The sequence below is a fragment of the Centruroides vittatus genome, unplaced genomic scaffold (assembly GCF_030686945.1).
Source record: "Centruroides vittatus isolate TY-2023 unplaced genomic scaffold, ASM3068694v2 contig_971, whole genome shotgun sequence".
Taxonomy (NCBI): domain Eukaryota; kingdom Metazoa; phylum Arthropoda; class Arachnida; order Scorpiones; family Buthidae; genus Centruroides; species Centruroides vittatus.
The window spans coordinates 3,228,954-3,256,479 of NW_027122644.1; the positions used below are offsets into that span (position 1 = coordinate 3,228,954).

The 27,526-nt window shown below is 29.2% G+C and overlaps 1 protein-coding gene across 3 annotated transcripts; it reads left to right on the top strand.

Moving 5' to 3' along the window:
• Window positions 1-1,862: 1,862 nt before the first annotated feature.
• LOC136985538 (sucrase-isomaltase, intestinal-like) lies at window positions 1,863-26,090 on the top strand. Of its 3 annotated transcripts, none has more exons than XM_067282833.1 (2): window positions 1,863-1,968; window positions 23,511-26,090. In XM_067282833.1, the coding sequence occupies exon 2, from the start codon at window positions 23,521-23,523 to the stop codon at window positions 25,960-25,962; it is 2,442 nt and encodes an 813-aa protein (XP_067138934.1). In that variant the 5' UTR covers window positions 1,863-1,968; window positions 23,511-23,520; the 3' UTR covers window positions 25,963-26,090. The 3 variants fall into 3 exon arrangements, with proteins under 3 accessions (XP_067138934.1, XP_067138933.1, XP_067138935.1); XM_067282832.1 differs by lacking the exon at window positions 1,863-1,968 and adding an exon at window positions 11,195-11,404; XM_067282834.1 differs by lacking the exon at window positions 1,863-1,968 and adding an exon at window positions 19,622-19,708.
• The last annotated feature ends 1,436 nt before the right edge of the window (window positions 26,091-27,526 follow it).

Below are 27,526 nucleotides of genomic sequence, written 5' to 3' on the forward strand. Positions count from 1 at the left end.
AATTTAAATAATATATTAAAAAAGAATTTAAAAACTTTAAATTAAAAATATTTTGTTCTATTTTCCTTCGTACAGAATAGAAGCATACTGTGAGTTTGCAGGGCCAGAAGCAATACATGAGCACATTTTAACAGCATATACTGTTGATGAATAAAATCAATTTTTAAAAATAATATTAATATTAGCATAAAGTTTAGTGTTAGGAAACTCTTTTTTAATTACTTAATATTTCTTAAAAGAATTCGTAGAAATTCCGGTAGAAATTTATGACTAAGATCAATCACTGCTTCGGGGTATCATATTATAAGTATCAATTTTAATTAATAATAAAAGCTGTAACCTAAGAATCTGTGCAGATTTCAATGTAAAGTAAAAGATTGCCGACTTTAATTAATTAATCCAATATGTAAAGATACATATTCAAGTTAAAATTTCATTGTATTCATTTAAAAGAAAAAAAAGATATTGGTTAATTTATCTAAAATTTCCCATTTACATACTTTTTTAAATAAATAAAGCAATGGATATTACTGAAAAGAAAATTTTAATTATAAAGTCAAGTATAATAAGATATAATAATAAGAATAAGAATATCACTTTAAAATTTCCTTCTCCCTATAAGATAAAATTAAAGAAAAGCCTCGAAAACTAAACTAATTACAAGAAAATTTCGTTCATAAAGCTATACAAATTCAATTATAAATTAAATAATACATTGAATGGGAAATGAAGCTCTCAAAACGTTTGTAAAAATAGTAAAATTCATTTGAATTATTCGATTTTTCAAATTAATGAGGCAGTTTCTATTGATATTCATAAGTTTTTTTAAAATGATTCTATAACAGAATTAAAACGTTTACATGTAAGCTTAATAATGCTTTACAGAAAAATGTATTTTAAAAAGAACTTCTTATATAATTTCGTCAATTAAGCTTTCTGTAAAAAAAAAACAAATGATAAATGATAATTAAGTTTTTTGGATTATATTTAGGTCATTTTCACTCGTCAACGAGAAGCAAGCTATACATCAAATGATGGCAACTAATTGGCTTTAAGTCCATCAACCGTATTTAGGCCATCCATCAGAATCCGATCTTTGTCACCACATCTCTCAAAACCCTTACTATCTTCGGAAAACGAATGATAACTTTCAACAGACTTTGATTTATTATATATAGTTGCAGAAAAAAATGAAGCAGATGATTGGATCGTATCCGCTTTTTACTGTTATATAGATGAGTTTATCTTAAAAACAATATTTAAAGATAGAAATAAAGTTCTCTCTTATGTTAAAAGTCTTATTTATTGACAAAACAATCACAATTTTTAATTAATACATGAGAATTTAGTACTAATTTAACCGCAAATATAACAAAATTATGAACTTTTTTATTGTTATTTCTATTATACGAAAGGTGTCTTTATAATCTTTTTATATATTTTATTTCTTTAATTACTCATACATTTAATATTTTGAATAGTTAACCTTGAAATGGCCTTTCCATGCTTTAATTTGATCTCCTTGATAATTTTATGAGCTTATTTCGTGAAATTTTCAATTACTTAGGTTATAAATGTAATGTCTCGGAATTAATCTTGTATTATGAGAACGATACAACGAAATATTTTTATCTGAGTAAGAATGTTAATTAAGCATAATATAAATGAAAATAAAACAATTATACTAGTTTATTTATAACGTAATAACTTGGAATTAAATACTTAAAGTTTTGAAGTTTGGAGATTTCGATCATCGAAATTTACAAACCTGTAATTTAGATGTCTACAAACTTTTGTAGGTAAAAGGAATCTGAACTAAGAATAAGTTATAGGAAAGAAGAAATTTGTCTTTAAAGAAAAAAAAAAAACAAAGTCGAACCGTTTTGTGGTATCAAAATCGCTTTATCTCACAAATGATTTTTGTCTCTCATCTAGCGCCATTTATCTTGAAGGGAAGCGATGAGAGAGGTAAGTGACAAGAATACAATTTTAGCCATACTATAAATAAAAGCTGTAGTAAAACTAAATTTTTCTGAAATTTATTATATTATACATAGAAAATTTCGAATTTTACGATATTCTAATGAATGCATTCCTTATAAATCGAACAGAATAAACTTAATAAATGGCATTAAATATCTGACACTGTTCAACTATCTATATATAACTAACGTTATTATTAAAATAATTAAGCATTTTTAATGAAATAATTATTACAGATTCATTCATTAGTCTTTTTTCCATTATACATTAATAAGATGAATTTCAAATTGAATTATACAGTAGAACCTATATAGGAAAACTTTTGAGTAACGTGCATATAATAAATAACGTTCTCAAGTAGCATTTACAAATTTTGATTTGATAAAGAAATGAAAAATGTAACTCGTAAAACTTCAAGAAATATTAATTCATGAGTCATTTACATAACAGACCAGTTGTTCTGTTGTAGAATCATTTATGGTCACCCATTACGACCTTTAAATGGGCGTAACTATTCAGCGAAATTTCTCCCATAAATATTAATTAAAATATGTTTTCATATTCATTTTAATTTGCATATTTAATAGGTTATTAAAATGATTCTCTGGTGAGTTAAAAGTTATGCTTTAAACGTCAAATGTGTACTTCCGAACGAATCGATTTCTTAGAACTTTTATAAGAATGTTGGTGGAAATTTAATTTTAAGTATGCATTTTTAATACTAAATTACATATTTTTTTTAAATAATTTATTTTTCTTTAAAAATGTTCTGCTAAATGCGGACTGAATATCAAGAGCTATGGAGTTACAATGTTAAGAGAAAGTAGGTTAGGTTAGGTTAGGATCGCTTTCAATTTAACAAAAAAAAAAAAAAAAAGATTTAAATACAATAAAATACAAATATAATATTAAAAATATAGATACAAATTTTAAATAATTTAAGTGTTTGTTATAAATGAGAATCGTTTGTTATAGGCCCTATAAATGATTACCCCAGTGAAGTACAGCGATTATAATTTTGATACATAATTTTGTACATTCAGTATATAAATGAATATATAAATAATATTAATAATATAATATACATCTTACACGTTCTAATAACGATACAGTCACTTTATAAATTATCAAAAAAATTCATTATATTAATTTACTGCTTTATTTTGGAGAAATTTCAATATGAACAATGCTCACTCTCAAATATTATATAACAATTTTTCATAGTGAATAAAATATTAACTGTCTCATAAAAAAAATCTTATAGCAATACGGCGTATGCTATAGAATCTTAAAAATATAAGAAAAAAGAAGTCAATTTTACAAAACTCCTTTGAAGAAAATTTCATTTCTACAAAATACCTTAACTCTGTTTTTTCCCTTTCAATTCTGTAAAAATGTCACGTTAGAAAGATCCACACAAAAGTTTTTCTCGGGCAAACTACACATAAGAGCTTTCGACGTAAAGGCGTACAGTATAAAATAACATAAATCATACTCTGTGAAGCTACGTTAAACGAATATGTTCCATTACTTTCCCTGATAAAAATTCAAATTTTATTATAGAATTAAAAAATAAAGTTTATAAACATGCGCTAAATAATAAGTATATATTAAATAGTATTATTTATAATAATTAGTTTTAAGTAACTTTCAATAAAAAGTAAAATTTTTTATGTAATTTTATCAAAAAGTTTGCAATGAAAAAATACAAGGTTGTTCGACTGCTGAATAATCTTGTATTTTTTATTGCCAACTTTTGATAAAATTGTATAAAAAATTTTACTTTTTATTGCAAATTTTATTTTATTTTAATTCAAACATTTTTTTTTTTTGTTTGAACTTCTCTGTGAATGATTTTTTTTCTATAGAAGTATAAAATAAACACTGGCGAACTTCTGTACAAAGAGATGAGAAATCCATATAAAAAAGTTTATTGGAAAGTTTTTATATAAATATCGAATATAGTAGATTTATGTATGCAGTTCCTGCATGTTTACAAGCTCTATATGTCTTCATATAGAATCTACAAACGTGTACGAAATTGAATAGGAACGTTGAGAAAATATATGTACTGTACAATACAATCGAACCTCCGATAACCGCCATCTGTAAACAATGCATACAAAATAACCTTCAAACAACGGCCACCTCCGAACAACGTCCAATTTTTATGCTCCCGTCAGTGGCCGTTGTTCAGAGGTTTGTCTGTAAATTATTATTATTATTATTATTATTAATTTTTATTATTATTATTTGTTATTATTATTATTATTATTATTCTAATAAATTTCTAATGATTTTTGAAAAGGTATAACTTTAGTCAGTTTTTAGTAAATTTATTGAACTAATTGACCTATATGCGATTACATTTGATTAAATGCTTTTGTGTAGTGTTAAATTTTAAATATCAATAATTAAATTTAAACAAATATAAATGAAATTGAAATTTAAATAATTAAGTGAGGTTATGAAGTTTATAATGTAAATTTAATAAATTGAATTGTTCATTATTATTTAATATTACTTGATATTCAGATAGATTATTAACTAAATATTTAATATTGTTTCTCACTTTTAATGATTTATTGTTCGTATAAATTTAATAAACTTGTTATAGATAAATAGAATTAATTAATTAAATAACTATTAAATTCTAATTTGCTATATTAATTGTTAAAATTTATATTTTATTTCTTAAATATTTCTTTGCGTTTTAAATTGTTATATTTTATTTTATAATACAAAATGAAAATACTTTACCTGATAAAAATTACACACATTCAACTAAATTACAAAAATAATTGATTGTTGAAAGTAGGTATTACAGCAGAGAAAAAGTCGAATTTTTTCTCTTTATATTATTAATATTATTTTTTTTTTATGTTAACAAATGTAAGAAGGAAAAATCCTAAATTAATTACTCGGTCAGTTAATTAAGACGTTCAATTACAGTTAATAATTCGGTTGTATAAATGATTTATAAATGTACTAGACTATTTTTTATGGAAGTAATGCCTTGTTCGGTTTATTAATTTTAATTAAAATTAATTTAGAGATTAAATTTATTTTTATCGTTTCAAACTTTAAGGAATGGTATATTCCCCCCCTTTCCCCTCTCTATTTATAACTTGGAATTGAATTTATTACCTTAGCATCAGTCTAATGAAATACTTTATAAATTTTTCTTTCCCCAATTAATGTAATACTTCAAATAAGTAGCGTATTAAAAGTATTATCATTTAATAATAGCGTGAACATTATAGATACTGATAGAGTTGTGTAAACTGAGTATCTAAAAGTCAATTAAGAATTAAAATCTTTATAATGATTGTAAAAATGTGAAACAAATTATTATTTTTAAATTGTACGGTTAATTAATAAAGCATGAAAAAATAATAGTTAATGTTAATCAATTTTTTAAATTTATCAAGTGTCTTGTCAGCTTTATCCATAGATAAATTGTAAAAAATTTTTTACTACTTTCTCGCTACAACTATTTATAATAAATCCTATTATCCTCAAAATTATAACAGTATTTCGTGAGTAATTAGAATTTTTGTAGACTTATATAATGTCTATAAACAACTATCTACTTAAATTACTTTAATAACTCTAAGCAAGAATAAGATTATCGAAAAGAATGATGTTATCGACTTAACAGAATGTAGAAATTATTTACATTTATAGCTAGTAAGTGTAGATTTTAAAATAAAAATGTACATCTCTTGTACACAAAAACTCGAGTGCCATGTTATACAGGTTAGAACACAAGCGCAAGGTGACACAACACTGCTAAGGAGACTTTATATTGGGTTAGCACCTAGATAAAGGGCCAGTTTCTATCAGTGACCGAGTGGATAAAACCGCTGAACACTGATCGTGGGTTCGCACCACGTGAACTGACTGATCACGTGGAGTTTTCCGAGTTTTCTGTGTTTGTAACACCTAAATATGGGCCAATTTCCCATAGAAAGTCGTCCTAAGATTTTCAAACTCTCAAACTTATATCCCATTACTATACATAATTTTTATTGCGTGAAGCGCTTCGGGGTTTAGCACCGCTCTCAATTTAATGCCAATTTTCGAAACGAACAAATGAAGACGCTAAATCCAGGTTTAACTTGAGAATGTTTAAATTTTAATAATCATTTGAGAACTTTTATATGTTTTATTGGAAAAATTCTTCATTGATCGAGTTGAAAGAATAGGATCCTTTGTATTTATAGAATATTAACTCTGAAATATGCTTTTTTTATCTTTAGAATTAATGAATTGGTGAGAATTCAATTTGCTGTAATGAAGAGATTTCCATAAATGCATATTAATATCCATAAATTTACATTTTAATTTATTCGTTCAACAAAAAAGAATCATAAAGAGTTCTAAAATGAATTTCCACTAAATATAAAGTATAAAAAATTTATCGATTTACATAAAAACTGATGTTTTATGATTAAAAAATAAAGTTTTAGTTGGGTTATTCGAAAATACTTCATACTAGAATGATCGATTAATCGTTTTAATTTAGTATTTTTTCAATTAAAACCTTCGTATTACGCTTGAAAAATTTTACAAAAGTGAAATAATTTAAAAGAATGATAATATTCATAAATTTTCTACATGAATGCCCAATTATTGTTTAATTTTAAAAAAAATTAAATTAAAATTCATATCTAGAACTATTCAAAAATAGAGTATTACTTTCCTGCGGGGTAAAAGTAATATTCTGTTTACTTTTGAAATAACGAAAAAATATTTTAAGTTATATTAATTTATTTAAAAGTATTTAATGAGAGTTTTTATTCCTTTTACTTTAAAAGTTATTTTGCAGCCTTTGCTATTACTGGTCAATAAGCCAAATAGGATCTATCTACTGAATCATTGGTCTTTCAACTCACTAGTGGCTGAGTGGATGAAACCACTAAACACGGGTAGCCAATCGTGGATTTGCACCTGACCAATGACCTAGCCGCGTAGAGTTTTTCAGGTTTTCTTTCCGTATGTAACACGTAAACAGGGGCCAGTTCCCATAGAAATCTCTATCTGGGGACTGGAATCTCGCCCGTGTGTTGCGTTGCCTTACCCCATCAATTCACTCTATTGGTCTTTCAGATTATACTTCTGTACAAGTGTTGAATCTTCATTTTCTAGTTACACCATCCATTCATTTCTTTCTCTTATTTTCTCCCTCTTTATCTCTTCAATCTTTTCCGTGAGTCAAGGAAACCGTGTGTCTGAGAATTCAACCCGGTCGACAGTACAAACCTATCACTTTAAAAATCGTTATTCAACAGTAGCTTTAATAACATCAGTCTTTGAATAATGTTGCAACTCCAACAGTCACGTACCCTGTCATGGCAGTTGAGTCTTATGGCGCAGTTAATTCAACTGTAATGTTCTAGAAATACAGAGAGATGCTCAACACTTGTACTTCAATTACAATAGCGACAGTGCCTCCAGATATTTCATATCAATATATTTCAAACATCTCAACTTATTGAATTGAGATGATTCTGCTTTGTTTCTTGAGAAGTATTTAATCTTGATCGCTCAGTCTAGGGCTAACCAAAATTGAAAGTTTGTTTTAATGCTATTCAAAATTTTATTTCTAATATTTTACAAATTATCAATCGTTAGAATACTAATTATTACAAAAACTATTCGGAATCAAAGCTCTACCCTACAATTATTCCCTTGACCAGGTCGCGGTCTGACATTTCTATATTGACAAGTTTTAATTCCTAGTTTAATTTTTGAAAATGATAGGAAATATCGGGACTATTGGTCTAAAATTAAATATTAATTGGTATTTAGATGTAGTTAGTTAGTCATGAGAATATAAATCGATGTTTTATCCTCGATATTCACAACACTGGTCCATACACAATATATATTTATGTATAATCTTCATTATGAAACGATTTCTAAGTTATTACAAATTCGGCTGAATAGATTTCATATTAAATATAAAACCAAATTATCCTACTATATCTAAATCCTTGTGTATTCTGAGAAGTTCAAGATCCTATTTCTCTTCATTATTGTTGTTCAGTGTTCTCCGAATAGTTCTTTCCTGTTCTTTGAAGTCCAAAAAAATTTACTAACATAGGAAGTTACTCTTTCGAATTTCATGTAACAGTATTTCTGAAGAATGTAATATAATATTAAATCAGTTAAATAACTTATTCGTTTTAATATCTTCGCTATTACATATGGTAAAATTAATTTATATGTAAGGAAGTTACATGATATATAAAAGTACTTATGTATAAAAAGAACAAATTTTGGTATTATTAACATTATCCCTATTGTGTTTATTTCCAAGATAGTAGGAAAAGTATGGTATGATTTAGACAAGATATGGTATGGTATGATTTTACATGCATGTAAAATCATACCATAAACGATATAGTTTAATCGATATAAACCAGTATGAATATCTCTTTGAATAAGTTAAATATAGTGTTTATTGATTTTGATCACTCTGTTAATATCAAGAATCGATGTCTGTTCGACAAGCAAACCGGTCTCATACCATCGGGAAGAAGGCTTTGTCCGAGCATTAGTCTTATGACTGCCTGCACACAATATCACTGGTTACCCGTCACTTTCCTGAACATCACCTGTCACATGCAGTCTTTCTCACCACCCAAGCACCGCATGATTCACCACTTTTAAATTATGGAATCACAAGGTTCGATCCATACACCACCTCGACTGACTGAGGACCACTCGTACAGAGTTCGAGCATATGTTACAACTGGGTATTTGCCGTCCATCAAAGAACATCTAGGAGAGTTCCTGCACCTCGTTAGCAACACAATGGAGATTGGCGCCCATGTGATGACTATCACCAACTCAGCGCCATCACAATCTCTGACGGCTACTCTCTGCCTTACATCCAAGATTATATTCAAACGCTACACGGCAAAAATATATTTTGGACCCTCGACTTACAAAGTGCATATTATCAGATCCCGGCGTATCCGGACGACTACCCTAAAACGGTAACTATACACTTCGAACTGTTCAAGTTCTCATTCATGTCATTCGGACTGTGTAATGTCATCCAGACTTTTCGTCAGTCAATCCATCAGACTCTGGGAGGCCTTACTTCTGCATCCTTCATCAGGATGATTTCCTCATTGCATCCACTACACCGGAAGAGCATCTTCAACAGCTCAAAGTTGTCTTCTAGCACTTCTCTGAGGCGAACATAATTCTAAATGTCTAAGTGCAAGCTTAGAGAACACACCATTATCGACACGACTTTCTCTGAATTGCTACAAAACAACAGGAGAAACTATGGAGCCTGCTCACGTCCACTCACCTTTGAACAATACAACTCGATAACACTGATCTCTCTATTGCGATCTCTCTATAGGAACAGTTCGTTCCTACATTTCTCCATCTCTACATCTCTACATCATGCAGTCTTCGACTCGATTCACGATCTCTCACCATATATACGTGCTATATTCAAACTGCTTAGATAGCATTCCATCTAACCATCAATCAACTCAGACATCATTAAGTAAACTCGCTCGTATCTAATATACTAGCGTACCAAAGACACCCATCATACGAACAATCTATCTGGCAAGTTAATCTTACCATTCGGGGCGATTCCAACACGTCCTTATAGATCCCATGGGTCTTTTTTTCCAATTGCAATGCTTTTTCGACTGTCTCGTCTGTGTTGACAAGGGCATGTGGTGGATGAAAGCGTTACCTGTCCCGGATATTTCGCAGACACAGTAACTAGAGCGTTCTATTACATCTAGATATCACACTTCGTAGTTCCAGCTTATCTTACCATAACCAGAGGCGACAATTTCAGTCGTCATTATTCAAGTTGCTCACTGTCTTACTGGGCATCCATCGCATCAGGATCATTCTGTCACCCTGCAGCAAACATAATAATGAAACGTTTTCATAGAACATTAAAAACAGCATTTAAGTCATGTCACAAATTGTTGGATTGACATACTGATGGCCGTACTACTTTTTGCTGCCAACGTTACGAATACAGCTCTAATCTCAAATCGCCCGCTAGCATGCAACACTGTCAGACCAAACTAATAGACTTTTTTTTAGGGAGAAGTACCCCTAAGGTATTGCTTTTCTCCTTCCCTGGTACCATATATCTATATCCAGTGGGATTAGAAAATTTCTAAAATAATTAGGTAAGAATTGGAAGGGAAATCTTTATAAAGAAACTGGGAGATGATAATTATCTCAACCGCTTTCCATTTTTGGGCTGGACCATTTTCATCCACTGTTTATACAAAGAGAAACACCTACTCTTATCACCCTGTATATAAAAGTAACACAAATAAATATATAGCGTATATATATATTTATTAATACATATTAGATATATATACATATGTACTGTACACATATATAAATTTGTAAATGACATTTAGCCTATATAATTGCATTCAAAAATTTAAACTATCTTTTTGAATTCATTAAACCTTAGTATAAATTTTTATGAATTAAATTTAAAATTAAAATATTTTTATTGCAATTTTATTACTGGTTATAGCTTTATTTATAAATGTACAGTACATTAACTAATATATTAGATTATTTTAAAAATTATATAACGAAAAATAAATAAAATTCGTAACGATAATTATAATTCATATCGTTTTTATAATATTTATCTTTACTTAATAAATCTATTTTTTATGAGGGCAAAAAAGTAATTTGAGAGAGGAATTTTGAATAATCAATTAATATGTAATGAATTTTCATATTTAATGATGAATTCTAATTTCATTTCAAAGCCAAATTTAGAAACTTAATTAAATATTTTTCATTCCTTTAAAAAAATTAATTTAGAAGTGTTTCCTGACTTAATTATTTTCAAAGTTATATTTTATTTGTGTTATAAATCAAACCAAAAAGCTATCTAAATTTAAAGAACAAGTTAAAAAAATTAAATAATAAATCACTTTTCTGATACAGCATCATTTTTGTGTTATGAATAATTACAGCAAATTTTCTTCTGCTTTCATCACCTTAATTTATGATGTATGCTGTTTTGATATTTTAAATCTTTCCTGTAACTTTAAATTAATCACATTTTCAAAATAATAAATGAAAGGTCAACACATAATATCTTATCTTTATAATAGATAATAACATATCTACAACACAAAAATTTTTTTTATCAGCATTTTGTTGATATATAGCAGCCATTTTTAGAGACAATTGCTTATTTATTCAGTTTGAAAATGGTATATAGTAAAAAAAATTCAAGATCTTCTGTGTTAATTAGGTTATGTTGTAATGTATATTTTAAATTTGGGTGCGTTTTTGCAGTTTGTATTTTGCTAGGAATTGTCATTCCTTTATTTTTTGGTTATAAGGATACAGAGGAAAAATCTTGTAAAGTATCTTTTGAATATCAGTAAGTTTTTTTCTATTTTATACTTTAATTAAAACGTTAAAGTAAATAATTCCGAATTTATTGATAAATATTTCTAAGTTATAATCATGTTAATATTATACTTTCATTTTTGATTTCAAAATAAAAATGATTAACATTTTTAATTTATAATTTTGGATAGAATTACATAAATATTCAGAAATTTCTAATCTAAAAGTTGAGAGTAACAAAATAATTTCTTTCTTTTGTTAAAAATAATAAAAATCATCATCAAAATTCTTGCCAAACAACTGATTTAAATGATACAACTTTTGACATTCATTATACATAAACTGTTGTTCATTGATGTATTAATCACTATATATATATTTATTTTTGAATTTAAGATAAATTTATATGAAAATAAATTACAGTAATTTAGCAAATGAAGACAGTTTTAATAATCCTATTACTAAGAAACCATAATTGGCATATCATTTTGAAGTATTCATAACTTCTTATACTGAAGTCAACAAACCAATTAACCTCATTTCAGTAGTAAAGAAGTTGAATCATTGCTGTATGTTATGAAGTAAACTCAATAAAATATATCATATTTTGATTGATATTGATAGCACTGATGTATTATTTTAAGAGAATAAATTTCTTTAATAAGTAATAAATAAAAAATTAATTACATAAATTTAACTTAATCTATGTTCTTAAGTTACCATATAATTTAAAATAAGATATATCAATTTAATATTATTTTAATTGATAAATGTAATAACATTCCTTTAATTCAATTTAACTATATCTAAATTGTTAAGTTCTAAATAGAACTTTAAAATTGAATAATTTAGATAAATAATATGATTATTTTAAAGAGCTTAACTTAATAACTTTCAAGTAATAAGTACCAGTTACAATAAAATTCTTGTTTTATTCTTGAAGTTGCAAATTTGATATTCCAAAATATATTATATAAATTATGTAATATAACATTTATATGATAGTAACAATTATGTAAATATAATAGTCAATTAATTACCATAAGATGATGATAATTAATATATAATATACTCGTATATTAGTATGCCAAAGTATCAATGTATTATATTGTTTAAAATATAAAATATTTATTATGGAAATTAAACGATCGATGTTATAGTTTATCCATGATTTTACAAATACAGCCATTCATATTTTTTCATTGAAATAAAAAAAAATTCTTTTTTGTTGTTTTGAATACAGCTACCTCGCTTTTAACCACTTTTTAATTCTTGCAATTTGAACATAAGATATATAATGAAGGAGTTTTTATAATCACCAAAGAAGGATAAGAAGATTCAATGAGATGATGGCTGGTGGAGTTGATGGTAAAGGAGAACGTGGAAGTCATTCTGTAGAAAGTTAGCTTCTGATTCCATGTCCGAAGCAGATGTGTTCGTTGATAATATTCTTCGTACTTTCACACTAAAAATTCCTGATGTTAAAGGCTTTGTGATATATCTGTAGAATTGAAAATATCTCCGAGGTAAAGAAACTCAAGATGAAACTTTGCTTTCTCGTAGTTTACGCTCTTGAAGGATATCAAAGTATAGGTGATAGCATTTTTGAAAGGAAATACTACTTCTTACTGAATATTAGTTATATTCAGTAACAATATTTATTATCTTATCTGAAAAACCTATAATTTTTTTCTTTCCATCGTTCAAAGGTTATTTGCCTTTTCTTTTTAAATAACTTTAACAAAGAATCTGTTTATATTCGAGTAATGTGAATTCATCGCAGGAATGCAAAAATTCATTATCATCATCTGCATCAACTTTCTTGAACCATCCTCTTCTGCAAGAGCCAAAAACCTTTGCTTCTTCATCATCCACTTCACTAAATTCTCTGGTGTCTGTTGAATTGAAGACATTGTTACAAATTTTCTCATTCTCTTTTCTTTGTTTTTTTAATTTTATTTTGAGTTCATTGTTATAACACTGTAAAAAAATTCCTTTAAGGCAAAATGGATTTTAACATATAAAAATTGTGAATACTCACAACAGACTGATGAAAACGTAGCCATTTTTAGAATAAATTGTTGAATATGTTACTTCGACATTATAATTAAAAATTATCATATTTTTATTGAATATTTATTAAAACGTAAAAGACTTTATACCGAAAAAATGGAATTATTATCCGAAAAGTGGTGTAACTTTTCATATGCCATTATAATGAAAAGTCGTTAAATGAGGAATAGTTGTATATTTTCCTTCATATTACATTTTAATGATTTATTAATTTGACTCATATAAATTAAATTAATATGACTCATTAATTTAATTTATATAAAATTATTCCTAATTAAATTAAAATTAAAGATAAACATTGTCAATACAAAAGTTTAAAAACCTTTTTAACAAGTTTTTCATATGTTTGTCTTACTAAAATCTATAGTTGAAAGGGAATTTATGCAGATTTTATGAAGACAGTGCATAAAATTGGAATAAATAAATATTCAATAAATTAATTGTCAAATATATATATGGAGACGTATACATTTATTTTTTTAAAAGAAATTCAAGTTCAAATACATCTATATTTTATGCTTATATATTTTTACACTTCAAATAGAGCATTATTATTGTAAATAAAAATATGTACAAATATAGTTTAACATTTTATTCCTAAAATTATTATATTTATTTTAATTCTGTTCTTGTACAGTTATAATAATTTGCTCAATTAAATACTTTTCTCTTGTTTTTCTTTGTCATCAGTTAAAACATTTTCTTCATTTTTGATTCTTTTTGCTCTATGGACACTAATAGAAAGAAATGTTTTTAAAATATTCCTATTATCTCGTATATAATTTTAGTTTCATATGTATTATTAAAAAGGAAAAAAGATATATTATATAAAATTTATTATATAAAATTTATTATTTAAAATTCAAACTTAGTCCTTAAATACTTAAAAGAAATGGAAATTTATAAAATACTTTATATACAATAAATAATTAAGAACAATTCAGAAATAGTTAAAATAATAATGTATAATAACACAATATTGTAGTTGTTCTGAAAATATTAATAGATAAAAGACTTTTAAGTCTTCTTGTCACGATTTTTTCAACATCTCGTAAAGCTGAAGAAATACAGATTTAGCTAAACACATTTTTCAATAAATCAGTTTATTTGCACGAAAGTATTTCTTTCTATTTTAAAACAATAATTATTTATTGCCAAACTTTAGAAAACGATGTTGAATACGTAATTTCCTTTCTTTTCAATGGAACCCACTAGGCAACAGGAGAGAAAATTGCAAGAAGACAACTGCCATCATTTGTTGTTTGCTTTTCCCAAATAACAATTTGATAAAATAAATTAACTTTAATAGTCGTTAAGATAATATAAATTTGACCACGTGCCACTAGATGCTCTTCTAGTTCTGTAAGTCTCTAGTTTTTATAAGCCACAAGCGGTAATACTTGAAAGTCTCCACTTTTTTAAGGGTAATTGGAATTTACCTTTGTTTTTTATACATGTTTATTATTCACTTTTATAAAGACAGATAAGCCTGTGTAACGAACGTGATTTTAATGGATTAATTGATTGGTTAGTTAATTTAATTCGTATATACTTTATCTCGCATGGGACAAAATTTTGTGTGCTCCATTGTTTCTTTTTCATGGTATAATTGAATAAACGATCTCGTAAATTTAATCTATAGTCATGTATTTCGAGTGAATTGTATTATATTAATGTAAATATATATATATATATATATATATATATATATACAATATAGTATTTTTAGAATAGCTTTTTTTTTCAAAATTAATGATTAATGCTTAAAAACGAAGAATGTTTTTCATTATAAAGTTTCAAAACAAACATAAATTTCTATAACAAAATAAAAATTGTCAAAGATGATTTGCTAGTTAATATTTAATTTAATAATCAATGAAGGAATAATGAAATTTTTGCAAAAAAACAACTTTAATTCAATTTGCAAAAATTTGTAAAGATGTTGACGTTGTTATTACATCGTCACTTTAAATAAATTTTAATAGGTTTATTAAATCAGTTAAAAAGTTACTTTTATAAACGTTTGATTAGAGAAATCTTAATTAATTTTTAAATTAACACCTACTATTAGTTATCTAGACAAATTAGACACCTACGTACGAACTTAAGAGTGACGGGCAGAAATTAAAGCAAGAATGCCAAATGAGTTTTCTTCGCGTGTTTAACACCTAAATAGGAACCATTTCTCACAGAAAATTCTTTCGGAAGACATCCTCCTTGGTAGATCGCCCAAGTGTTGCGTTGCCGTAACTTAACAAAGCAAACAAACGAAATTCCAAAATCACTCGGGAGCCCAGTATAAGTTTTAATCTATTCCCACGTGGAAACAGATGATTATTCGGAAACCAGAATTTAGAGAAACTCATAAATGTAATCGACAGAGTGGATTAGACCAACGGTCGGCAACCGGTGGTCCATGGAGAAATTTTGATATTGATCAACTGGAGGTTACGCGAAGGATTACGAAAGAAATGCAAAATGCTTAGTTGCTTTTTTCACTCATTGGGGGGTTTTTATTCGAATGAACAATAAACAATATTGTCAGTGCAATTGTCGTCCTTCGTAGAAAAGCGCTAAGAATCCATTTCAAATAAGCAGCAAAGAACTTTAGGCTTGCATTAATTTGTTACAATTAAATATGCGAGTTTCACATTAATATAGTAAAGTTGAACTTTTATGATCATTATTCTACAGATTTTGTATCATTTAAAAAAAATTTATGATAGTGGTCCGCGGAATTCAAAATTGTGAGTTTAGTGGTCCGTGAAGTGAGAAAGGTTGCCGACCGCTGGATTAGACTGTTAAGAATTGAAAAAAGGTTTCCGATTGCGAAGCTTTACATGAATAAATTGTTGATTTTTATAAGATTTTTCCTTAAAGTTTAAAATGCTAGTAATTTTTGCGGGACAATACGTGCATTTGATAATAATTTATTTGTGATTAAACGAAATAAAATAAAATTCTACTAATATATTTAATTTTCTTTATTTTGATCTTTAAAGTCACACCTCGTCCTATATGCGAGATCGTCTTATACCCGAATAAATACGGTAATTTGTTTTTAAAATATCATCACGTAAAATTATTCCAATAAGAAATAGCTGAGATGAAAATAGAGGAAGAAAAAAGCCTAATTTACAATAAGAGCAAACTGAAATAAATTGATTGAAATATGACATCTTTAGAGAAATTTTACTTTTTATGAAATTATCATCCCTGGCATTCTGTCTTATTTTTATTTATTTAATATCATTTATTTGATTATTATGAAGTCTTTTATCTGATCAAAACTTCTTTAGTTTAATCGAGATAATCCCTTTTCTCCAATGAATTTGCTGATGATGTCACATTTCACAGACAAGAAATTTGATGAAAAGAACAACAACATTATCTTCCGTCCCATAAATTCTCTCTTCCTTTTAGGAACTGTCCAGACGCAGATAAAACAGCAGAAACAGAAGTAGATCTTGTCGTTAACTGAATACGTTTGTTTGATCAAAGTCCTTCTTTTCTTTAATTATAGAAAGACAAACGAAAGCACAGAATTCGTTTCTTCGATTTATAATCAAGAAAGAGGCACCTTGGCAGTAGTATTAATAGCCATTGTTAATGATAAATCAAATGGATAATTGATTTAATTCAATTAATCTAGCTTATAGATACAAAAATATTAAATTATAACAAATACCAATACAATTTTTAAGTCAATGTTGTTTCGGACGAAAAAATCATGCAAGTCGTTAATTAAATTACCATAAATTATTGTTAAAAAGTTTTAAAATTTGTAAAAGAAATTCAAGCAAAACATATGTATAAAAATTCGGAATAATTTTAAGTTTTTCGGCGTTTTATATTATTTTAATTGTTATTTATTGTTAATTCTTAATATATGATTAATGTCTGGTATTATATTTTAAAAGGATTATTACATTTAAAAAGTAGTTCGGCGAAATATATTTTTATTTTTCATATTAAATAAACCAGCAACGAGTTGCTAAACTTTCCCGGCAACATTTAAAACTGCGTGTTTGGCGCTATCTGTTATAAAAGTTTTTAATAATAAAATATCGTATTTTTAATTATTATATAAAAAGGCAAAAATCTTAATTTTGAGGCTAGGGATGAGTTTTATAAAAATTTTAAATGTGAATAACGAGTAAAATCGTCATTAAGTCCGACTCTACTGGAAATATGGCACGACACCCTTTATCTCCCGACATCCTCGACTTTAAACCACCAAAATTTAATAGCATCAATCTCCCTAATAAACAAACCTCCCTGCAAAATTTCAGAAATATTCAACAAAAAGCACAGGAGTTATTAAGCTTCAGAGATTGAACAAAAATCGCGCCCCCACACACACTTACATAAAAAAAACCCAAATTTTTTTACACATCTCGATGTTTCAAGGTCTTCTGAGACCAAAAAATGTAAAAATCTTGGAAGGATCATTTTTTGACCGATCGCCACACCTACCCTCTGTTATACACTCACTACCATAAAAATTAGTGCACTAAGGAGTTGTATCGCTGTGAAACTTGGCATACAGATAAATCTCAAGCAGATATGGAAATGATTCGTTATAGAATGATGGCTCATTACATAATTCCAGCAGAGGGCGTTAAAGTGCGTCCCCTTTGGCCTATAAAAAAGCGTGCAGAGACATCCAGTCTGTAGTTTATCTGTTGCAGAAGAATGCTGTATCACCAGATATGCTTTTACGTCGCAATCGAAGACCATATGAACAACTAACCGAGCTTCAGAGTAGAAGGATCATCGGGTTGAATGAAGCCGGATGGTCATCTGGACGGTCCGCCACCTAAGCCGTTCTGACAACAATGAGATAATGTTGGAACTAGTGGGAGAGGGAGAACTCTCACACATGGCGCTCAGGTTCGGGACACTCAGCAGACTACTAGTCTAGAAGATTGCCTGGCCCTCCAACAAGTACGCCGTATCGTTGTCCACTATCCCAACACAGGTGGCGCCATCATTACAGGCCCGTGTCTGTCCGTACCATTTCGAGGCACCTGGGTGAGGAACATTTGGTATCGCTGCGGCCATTACGTGTGCTGCCATTTGACAGCCACTCACCGTCGCCTCCGTTTGGAGTGATGTTGCTCCCGATGGGATTGGATCTCAACGAAATGGAATCGGGTCGTCTTCAGCTACGAATTCTCTCGTGGCGACCTCTCAAGGCAGTTTCTAACAGCCATTTTCCAACAGGACAATTCTCGACCACACACATCAACGGTGTTACAGGACTGCCTCGGCCACATTGGGCAGGTCAGGGAAATGTGGCAGTCTCCTGATTTGTTACCGATCGAAACAGCCTACAGCCTAAAAGTTTTACTGAACTAGAGAAATGCTTGCAACAACTTTTGTTTTGATCAATTTTTTTAATTGGACGATTAGTTTACGAGAAGTGATATTATAAGTAGAACTCTCTTGTGTAACTCTGGAATTTACAAAGGAAAGTGCCATTTAAAAGTAAAGTTATATGCCCTGAAAGACATTAGAAAATCTTTTCTTTAAATCATTAAAAGAAGCAACGCCATGCTTTCTATCGTTATTCTGTATCGTAGTATTATTTGATCATAGTATAATGTAGGTAGGGGCTTCCAATAGGCTACAATAAAAAATTAGAAAAATATCCAAGAAATGATCGGTATAGTTTAATTTTGAAAATAAATTTGCAATCTTTCCACATTAACTCTTCAGTAAACAAAATATATAAAGAGAAATTCTTTTGTTCCGAATCTTGAGAGGAAACAAATATTTTAATGCTGTCTGGAAGTTTGAAAACTTCTTTCTCTTCACATTTAGTATAGAATTTCTAAATTTCCTTTTTCCATTAGAAATAGTTTGCCCTTTAATCAAATGTGTTTATTTGTTTTCTTTCTTCAGAATCTTGAGTGGAAGAAATGCTATCAAATATTCTTATGCTAACTGAGAGGTACCCCATCAGGATCACGTGGATAAAACCACTGAACAATGGTAGTTGGTCGCGGGTTCGACCCTCACCAAAGAACTAGCTAAATGGATTCCAGGTTTTCTTCACGTGTCTAACGCCTAAATAGAGACCAATTTCTACAAAGACATCCAGGAAGGCATCTTTAACAAAGCGCCCTTCTGTTGCCGTTTCCTTATTTTATCCTGCTATGTGAAAGCTTCATTTCTCTCTCATCGTTACTGAATTTCTAATTTTCTATTGAATATTTATTATTTTTTTATCAATATACGTTTGGTGTTCGTTTTCAAAGTTGTTAATATTCAATATTTTATTTTCGAGTATCTTATTACAGGATTTTCAAAATATTGAAAAATATAAACATAATGCTGTTATTAAGTGATGATTTTAAATCAGCATTTCCCAAAATAGGATTGGCAGACAAATTTCATAGATAGACAAAACAACATTCAGAAGCTTTCTAGTAATGTTCGTTTATCATCTTAAAAATATACTATTAAACGAAGTTCGATGTAGAACATTACGTTTTCTATGTATACGAGTCGCTTCTCACATATATTCATGTTCAGTCACCACCACTTAATTCGTGTTTACAGGGTATGAGCCTGTAAATCGTTCGACGTACAGTACAGTAAATGAAGTTGTTATTATGTATCTATGTAAAAATAAGAATAACTTTGAATTACTTCATAAATAAACTTTGTATATCTGAAAAATGTATGTTACTACACAGTCCATAATACACGTGTCCAAAACTTAAGGACGAACACATTTGCTAAAAGAAGTCAGTTGGTGAAGAACCTGTCACAACGTTGAGTGCTTCATTGCGGTTCGAGGCGGACACATGCCATACTGGCTGAATATTGGTAAGCACTTTTCATCCATTCCACCTATGTCCAACTGTTGTAAGTATCTTTTTCGTTAAAGGCTCACTTTTATTACTTTTATTTGTAAAATCCTATAAGTCGTCGTGTATTATACTGTGTTAGACGTCTAGTAATACAGTTCTTGCCATATGTATGCATTCATCTATAGTTATCTCTATTCGTGTACAAATATCGTCTATCCTTAAGTTTTGGACACATTTATATATATTTATTTATGCTTTTATGTATATTTACAGAGAGAGAGATCCTAAAAAGGATCTTCTTAAAAGGTCTGTACATTTCGTAGTTTGGAAACTGTTGTGCTAAACAATCTCTTCAACGTCTGTACATAAAATATCATTTATATTTTCTATTTATTTATATAATTTTTTCATATTTTTAATATACTTTATGCTTTCTTTCAACTTTTGCACGGAAAGGAGGTCTGGTCTCAAAGGAAGAAAACATATTGGAAGCAAAGTTGGACTCTTCTAATTATAGACCAAGGACGTTCCATATATGACCGAATTACATTAAAAACAAAAAATGATATCATAAATATATTCAACACATTTTTAATTCCACGGTTAAAAAAGTAACAGCAAGAAAATTGGATATTTACTTAAAAGTTTTGTTGATTTTTGTTTAACTCCGTTTTATTATTTACTTCAAAATTTTTGATTTTTATAGACTTGTTTACAAATCCTGTGGGTCTATAATTAATAAATATTTACACATCCACAAGAGCCGAATTATCGGGCTAGAGTTGGCTATAATAAATAAATTAAGACAATTTGGCACTAGAGCTTGGCGTTAGGCGCCATCTCTTACTAAACTTAATAATTATAATTAAATTAAATAATTTTAATAATTTGGAACTGGAGGAAAAGAAATCGGCCCGAAGCGGGACTCGAACCCGCAACTTCTGCTATCCGTGCAGACACGTTACCAGTTACGCTACCCGGACCTTCAGTCCGATCGCCTCCTCCAGTATATATAAGCTAACACGACGACCATCGACGGTCATTACAATGCCGGCTGGGGACACATAATTCGGCTCTTGTGGATGTGTAGCTTTGTAACGGGTTAGTCGTTATTTATTTATATTTATACGCCTTGCCGGGGTTGCGATGGCCGGTTGAGTGCCTTGGGAGGACGTGGGCACTTGATGTGTCCCCAGCCGGCATTGTAATGACCGTCGATGGTCGTCGTGTTAGCTTATATATACTGGAGGAGGCGATCGGACTGAAGGTCCGGGTAGCGTAACTGGTAACGTGTCTGCACGGATAGCAGAAGTTGCGGGTTCGAGTCCCGCTTCGGGCCGATTTCTTTTCCTCCAGTTCCAAATTATTAAAAATTATTTAATTTAATTATAATTATTAAGTTTAGTAAGAGATGGCGCCTAACGCCAAGCTCTAGTGCCAAATTGTCTTAATTTATTTATTATAGCCAACTCTAGCCCGATAATTCGGCTCTTGTGGATGTGTAGCTTTGTAACGGGTTAGTCGTTATTTATTTATAATAAATATTTACCTTTTAACATCAAAGCAATATTAACGAAGTTTAATCTAAGATAGAAACGAAGTTATCAAAAATTGCAAATTATTATTATATTATAATATTATTGTTAATTGTCTACTTGGACTTTACTTATTAATAGGACTTTATACTGGTGTTTAAAGATTGGCACAGTAATGAGAGTTAGTTCAGGAAAGAACAAAATTTCTTTATTATATCACCTGTAGTAATAATTTCTGTATATACAAAGTCCTATTTATAAGTAATAATTTCTGTAATATAAAGTCCTATTAATAAGTAAAGTCCAAGTAGACAATTAACAATAATATCAGAATTTAAGGACAGTAAGGCTTTTACAATTATTATTATTATATTAATTTCAAAATAATTTTAATTTTACAGTTTAAAAAATATCTGTGAATCTTTATTAAACTAAAGATTTAAAAATATTAATTTAGGTAATTAATATTAGAAATTTTTCTAAGAATTGACTTATTGAGAATCTTATATGTTTATTGTATATATCTCAAACATATTAATTTTTCCTGGAACCATTGAACATGCATATATGCACACACGCATTTTATATATATAATGAAATTCCCTAAGGGTACATTTACTGCATAATAATAATAATCATTAAGCAATCATGGGCTCAAAAGGCACTCCATGGTAGGCATCCTTACGACCTGGCCCAGGATTTTGTTGACAAAACTGCGTCAAACTGCTGGTTAGCTCGGGGATGCCTCTTTAGGGAGACGGAAGGATTTTGTTTTGGTTGTTATGCCTTGACTCTGGTCCGACATAGTACACAGCCACCGGTGTCAACCAAGTATAACCCACTAAACCCAACATAATAATAATAATTCAATGTATGTTCAATAGCTCTATAGCAGCGGTTCCCAACCTTTTTCTGACCAGGGACCACTTTGATTTCATTGTTGTTAGCAGGGACCACAAGGTTTAAGAAAAATAAACTGTGTCAATCTAAAAATAAACTTTAATCAAAACTTTTAACATAAGTAATCGTTAAACTCAAGAGTAACATGCTTTAACAGTACTATTATAATACCTCGTAGAAAACATAACATTTTTATTAAAAATTAAATTCAGTTTGTATCAATGTGAAAATAACAATTTAAAATAAATAAAAGTTTTAAATCTTTCGCGGACCATATTTTAGCTCTTGCGGACCACTGGTTGGGAACCGCTGCTCTACAGAAAGATAGTGTTTCAAGCAGGCTGGAAGAGCCTGACTTATATTTCTGATCCCAGTAGAAATAAAAATTGAAACTATGAGGTATTAACAGATCTTTAAAGTGCGCTTTACGTTTTTGGCTATTTTGATGTTTGCCTTTCAATATCAAAATGATTTGTGTCTTTCAAACTTCAAATAGTGACACGCATCATTTGGCATACCGCTTCGCTGTAACTTCTGAATGTTCAATTTCAAATTTGATTACACTGTTGGATTCAACATTCAATATGATGTGCCACTTGGTGCAGATTACCATTTACACTTAGAAGTGTAAATTTTTACTTTTATTAATACTCAAAGCTGCAAATTTCTACATCTACTAGGATTAGTAGCGCATGCAGCTCTGCCACAGAATTAATTCCAGGGACATAGTATTTAAAATATTTTAATAATAAATGCTTGAAATATAAGTAATTTATTATACTTTTAAACTTTTCATATTTTATTTTAGGATCGATTGTATGCCCGACGTTTCTAGAGTATTTCAAACAAAAGAAAATTGCATCAAACGAAATTGCTGTTGGAACAGAATTAATTATTTACAATTCCCTTACTGCTACCACAAATTACCTACGACGCAGTTTTATACGATAAAATATGAATCACTCAACAAATATTTTTTGGCTAAACTGAATGAGAATAATTCTCCTTTACAAAAAGAACTCGAAATACATGTTGGACAATGGAATAAAAATCATCTTAACATAGAAATTTCACCTAAAAATAAAACAAAACAAATTGAATATTTATATTGCCAAAAAACCTCAAACGAATCGATAGAGCCAATGAAAGTAATCCATAAGGATAATAATGGAAGGCTCTTCATAAAAGTACAAGATAAAAATAGAAAGTTTTTTGATACCCAAATAGGTCCTATAATATTTAAAAAAGGTTATGTAGAAATTTCTTCTTTTCTACCTTCTTATAACATTTATGGATTAGGGCAATCGAAAAGAAGAAAATTTGGAATCGATTTACAAAGCACAACTCGATGGAATCTTTATAGCCGCCATAGAAGTAACGAAAGCAGGAAAATTAATTGGCCCGGTGTTCATCCATTCTATCTTTGTATGGAAACTAATGGTCAAGCTCACGGAGTGCTCGTTGAAACCACTCGCCCAATAGAAATTCAGGTAAATGCTGGTCCAATCGTGACTTTTAGAATACTAGATGATAAATTACGACTTCACTTTTTCTTCGGGCCATCTCCTGCCGAAGTGATATCTCAACTGTTGGAATGTATTGGAAAACCATTATTCCCTCCCTATTGGGCATTGGGTCATCACATCTGTTACACAAACTCAACTATAGCTCAAGCTGAAGTAAAAAAATTGAGAAATAATAAAGTGGAACTAGAATCTGTTTGTTTAATGAGTGATGAAAAATATCCCAGTGAATTAATTAATGATCTTCGTTCAAATGAGCAGAAATTATTAATAATACAAAATCCACATATTAATTACGAAAATTTTTCTTATAATTATGATTATTTTATAGTAAATTCTAATGTAACATCCGATCCTTTTGTTGGAACTGTTGATAATAAATCTGTAATTTATCCTGACTTTTTTGACCAAAACACGGTGAAATGGACAATTGATGAATGTCTGAAAAATGACTTTGACGGTTTGATTTTGAGTTTAAATACTCCTCTAGACGAAAATAACAGTTCTTTAAAGTGTAAATTAAATGATAACTTCGTTCCTTTTGATATTCAGTTAAGGAATCTTTCTAATAACACAGTCTGTTGGGATTCTTTACATAAAGATGGAACACAACATTACAAAGTTCACAATATGTATGGACACAAATATTTGGAAACCATGTGGAAATGTGCAAAATCTAAAAATAAAGCACGTCCATTCGTTATTAGTGCCTCTGCCTTTTTGGGAAGTGGAAAGTTTGGCGGAAGTTGGGGAGGTCCTAATTTTGCCACTTGGGAAGACTTACAGCAAGCAATCGTAGATATGCTTGAATATAATATGTATGGAATTCCCTTGACAGGTGTTCCATATTGTGGTTTTCAAGGAAATTTCACTCAAACATTATGTTCTCGATGGTTACAAGTATCTGCCTTATCTCCTTTAATGATTGGATATCGAGAAAAAGATGAAATTCCGATAGATTTAACGAAATCTAGCTTAACATCTACAGTTGGAAAGATGGTTTTACGTTTAAGATATTCATTACTTCCTTATCTATATACATTATTTTACAGAGCTCACTATAATAAAAGAACTGTAGTAAGACCTGTATTTTTTGAATTTCCAACTGATACTAACACATACCATTTAAATGGGCAATATATGTTAGGACCTGCCCTTTTAGTGTCTCCGGTGATTGCGCCCAATATTGGAAAAATTATAGCTTATTTTCCGAGAGGTTGCTGGTATAGTTACTACGATGGCTCAATTATAATTAGCTCAGGAGAACATAAAACTCTATCAACTATTGAAAGTCACATCAACTTACATATGCGAGGTGGCCATATTATTCCTAGTCGAAGTGAAGGACTAACGGTGAGAGAGAGTCAAAGTAAAAGTTTTGCTTTAACAGTAGCTCTAAAATGTAAAGACGATGGAGTTTTAGCAGAAGGAGAATTATTTTTCGATGATGGTGAATCAAATGATTACTCCTTAATGACTTATATGAAAGTTGAAGCATATCAAAATAACATTACTTTTATGGCGTGGCCAGGAGAAAAAACATTAACTTCAGATATTTCTTACGATTTGAAAATAATAAGATTATTTGGAATGATTAAAAAAATAGAAAGCATTCATTGTAATAATAAGTCTATTAATCTTCAAGATACTGAAAGTTATGAAAATCAATTTGTTATTCAAAATCTCCATTTGGATTTACGATCGAATGTTACCATTACTTTAGTTTTATCTGACTAGCATTTACTTATATGCAAATGTATGAAATCATCCGAAATTATCTGAGTGTCCTGGATCACACTAATTCTATTTTAGATCCCATCTTCCAGTGAATGGCCTCGTTACCTTGTAAAGCGGCTTTAATACAACTGGATAAACAAGCCAATGACAATCCGTTTCATTTGAAACAGACTGTCATTGTCTTGTTTATCCAGCTGTATTTAAAGCGCATTATCAGGCAATGCACCCAATATTAAGGGACAAAACAGTATCTTCTAAGAACAAAATGTAAAACGCCAAATTATTTTTGAAGTGTATTGAATTTGTATAATAAAATGTATATAACTTTTCTTATTAAATTAGTTTAAAAGCACTTTTATAAACGAACCCGATTATAGTTGTAAATTAAATTCATTTTTGTTATATGTATAGCATTATTTATGTATATAAACAATATTACAGCTAAATGGTTGCCGAATTATGTCGGGCTATATTACTATTATTATGACTAATTAAATGCTAAGCGCCTAGTGCCAAATGCGACTGCTAATTTGGCACTAGAGGCAGATGTTAGGCGCCATCTCTTGCTAAATTTATTAATTATTAAAATATTAATTTATTATAATTATTTTGTATTTATAATTTAATAATAATATCGTTTATAAAGTTATTTGGTTACTATATAATTTATTTTAAACGTAATAATAATATACTACAATAGTGTTTTACATTACATTTTAAATTTAACATAACTTATTTTATAATAAATAATTTAAAAATCATTAATTTCGAAATCATAAAATTCGTTTTAAACTTGTACAGTGGGTGATCGGTTAACGAACACAATCCGTTCCAAGACTTTGTTCGCTGTCCGAATTGTTCGTTACCGATTATCGATTTACCGTAGGTTTTATCGGAATTGGATTAATTCGTTCTGGAGACCCCAAAAAATATATATATATAAATAAACGTAGTAAGAAAGTATATATGTAATAATAAAAATACATATATACACAGTCATGTTTTTTCTATTTGTGGGGGATAAAGAATCTGTCCATTGTTTTTCTCTCTTCTTCAGGATTTTTCAGAAGTAATTAATAGATTTGTAATTGTAGAGATCGCCAAGCCTATTAATCTCAACCTATGCCATTCTAAAGACCGTCGACCGTTGTTCTGACATCCTCCCACTTCTTCAAAAGATCTTTAATAGTAGATATCAGCATTAATCCTCTTTTTCAGAAGAAAACATATCTCGCCGAGTTTCTTGGTGTTCTTCTGTCGTCAGATTAGTTTCAGGTTCCATTATGAGCTCTTCAATGTTCTTTATTTCTCAGATGTGAGTTTTGTTACTCCCTTAGCTGCTTGAGTTTTCTTGATTACTGTATACAGTATCTGTTTTAGATAATATTGAACTGCGACCTACTGTACACCTGGTCGGGCCATATTGCCCAGCAACATCAGACATCTGCCCACTCTTTTACTTTGCTATTATACTCTCACCTTTCGAAAATAAAAACCGAGTCTCGCGAATACTATAAAAGAATTGTTTGTCAGAAAAATAAAAGGCTGAAATTACAAGGGGGAG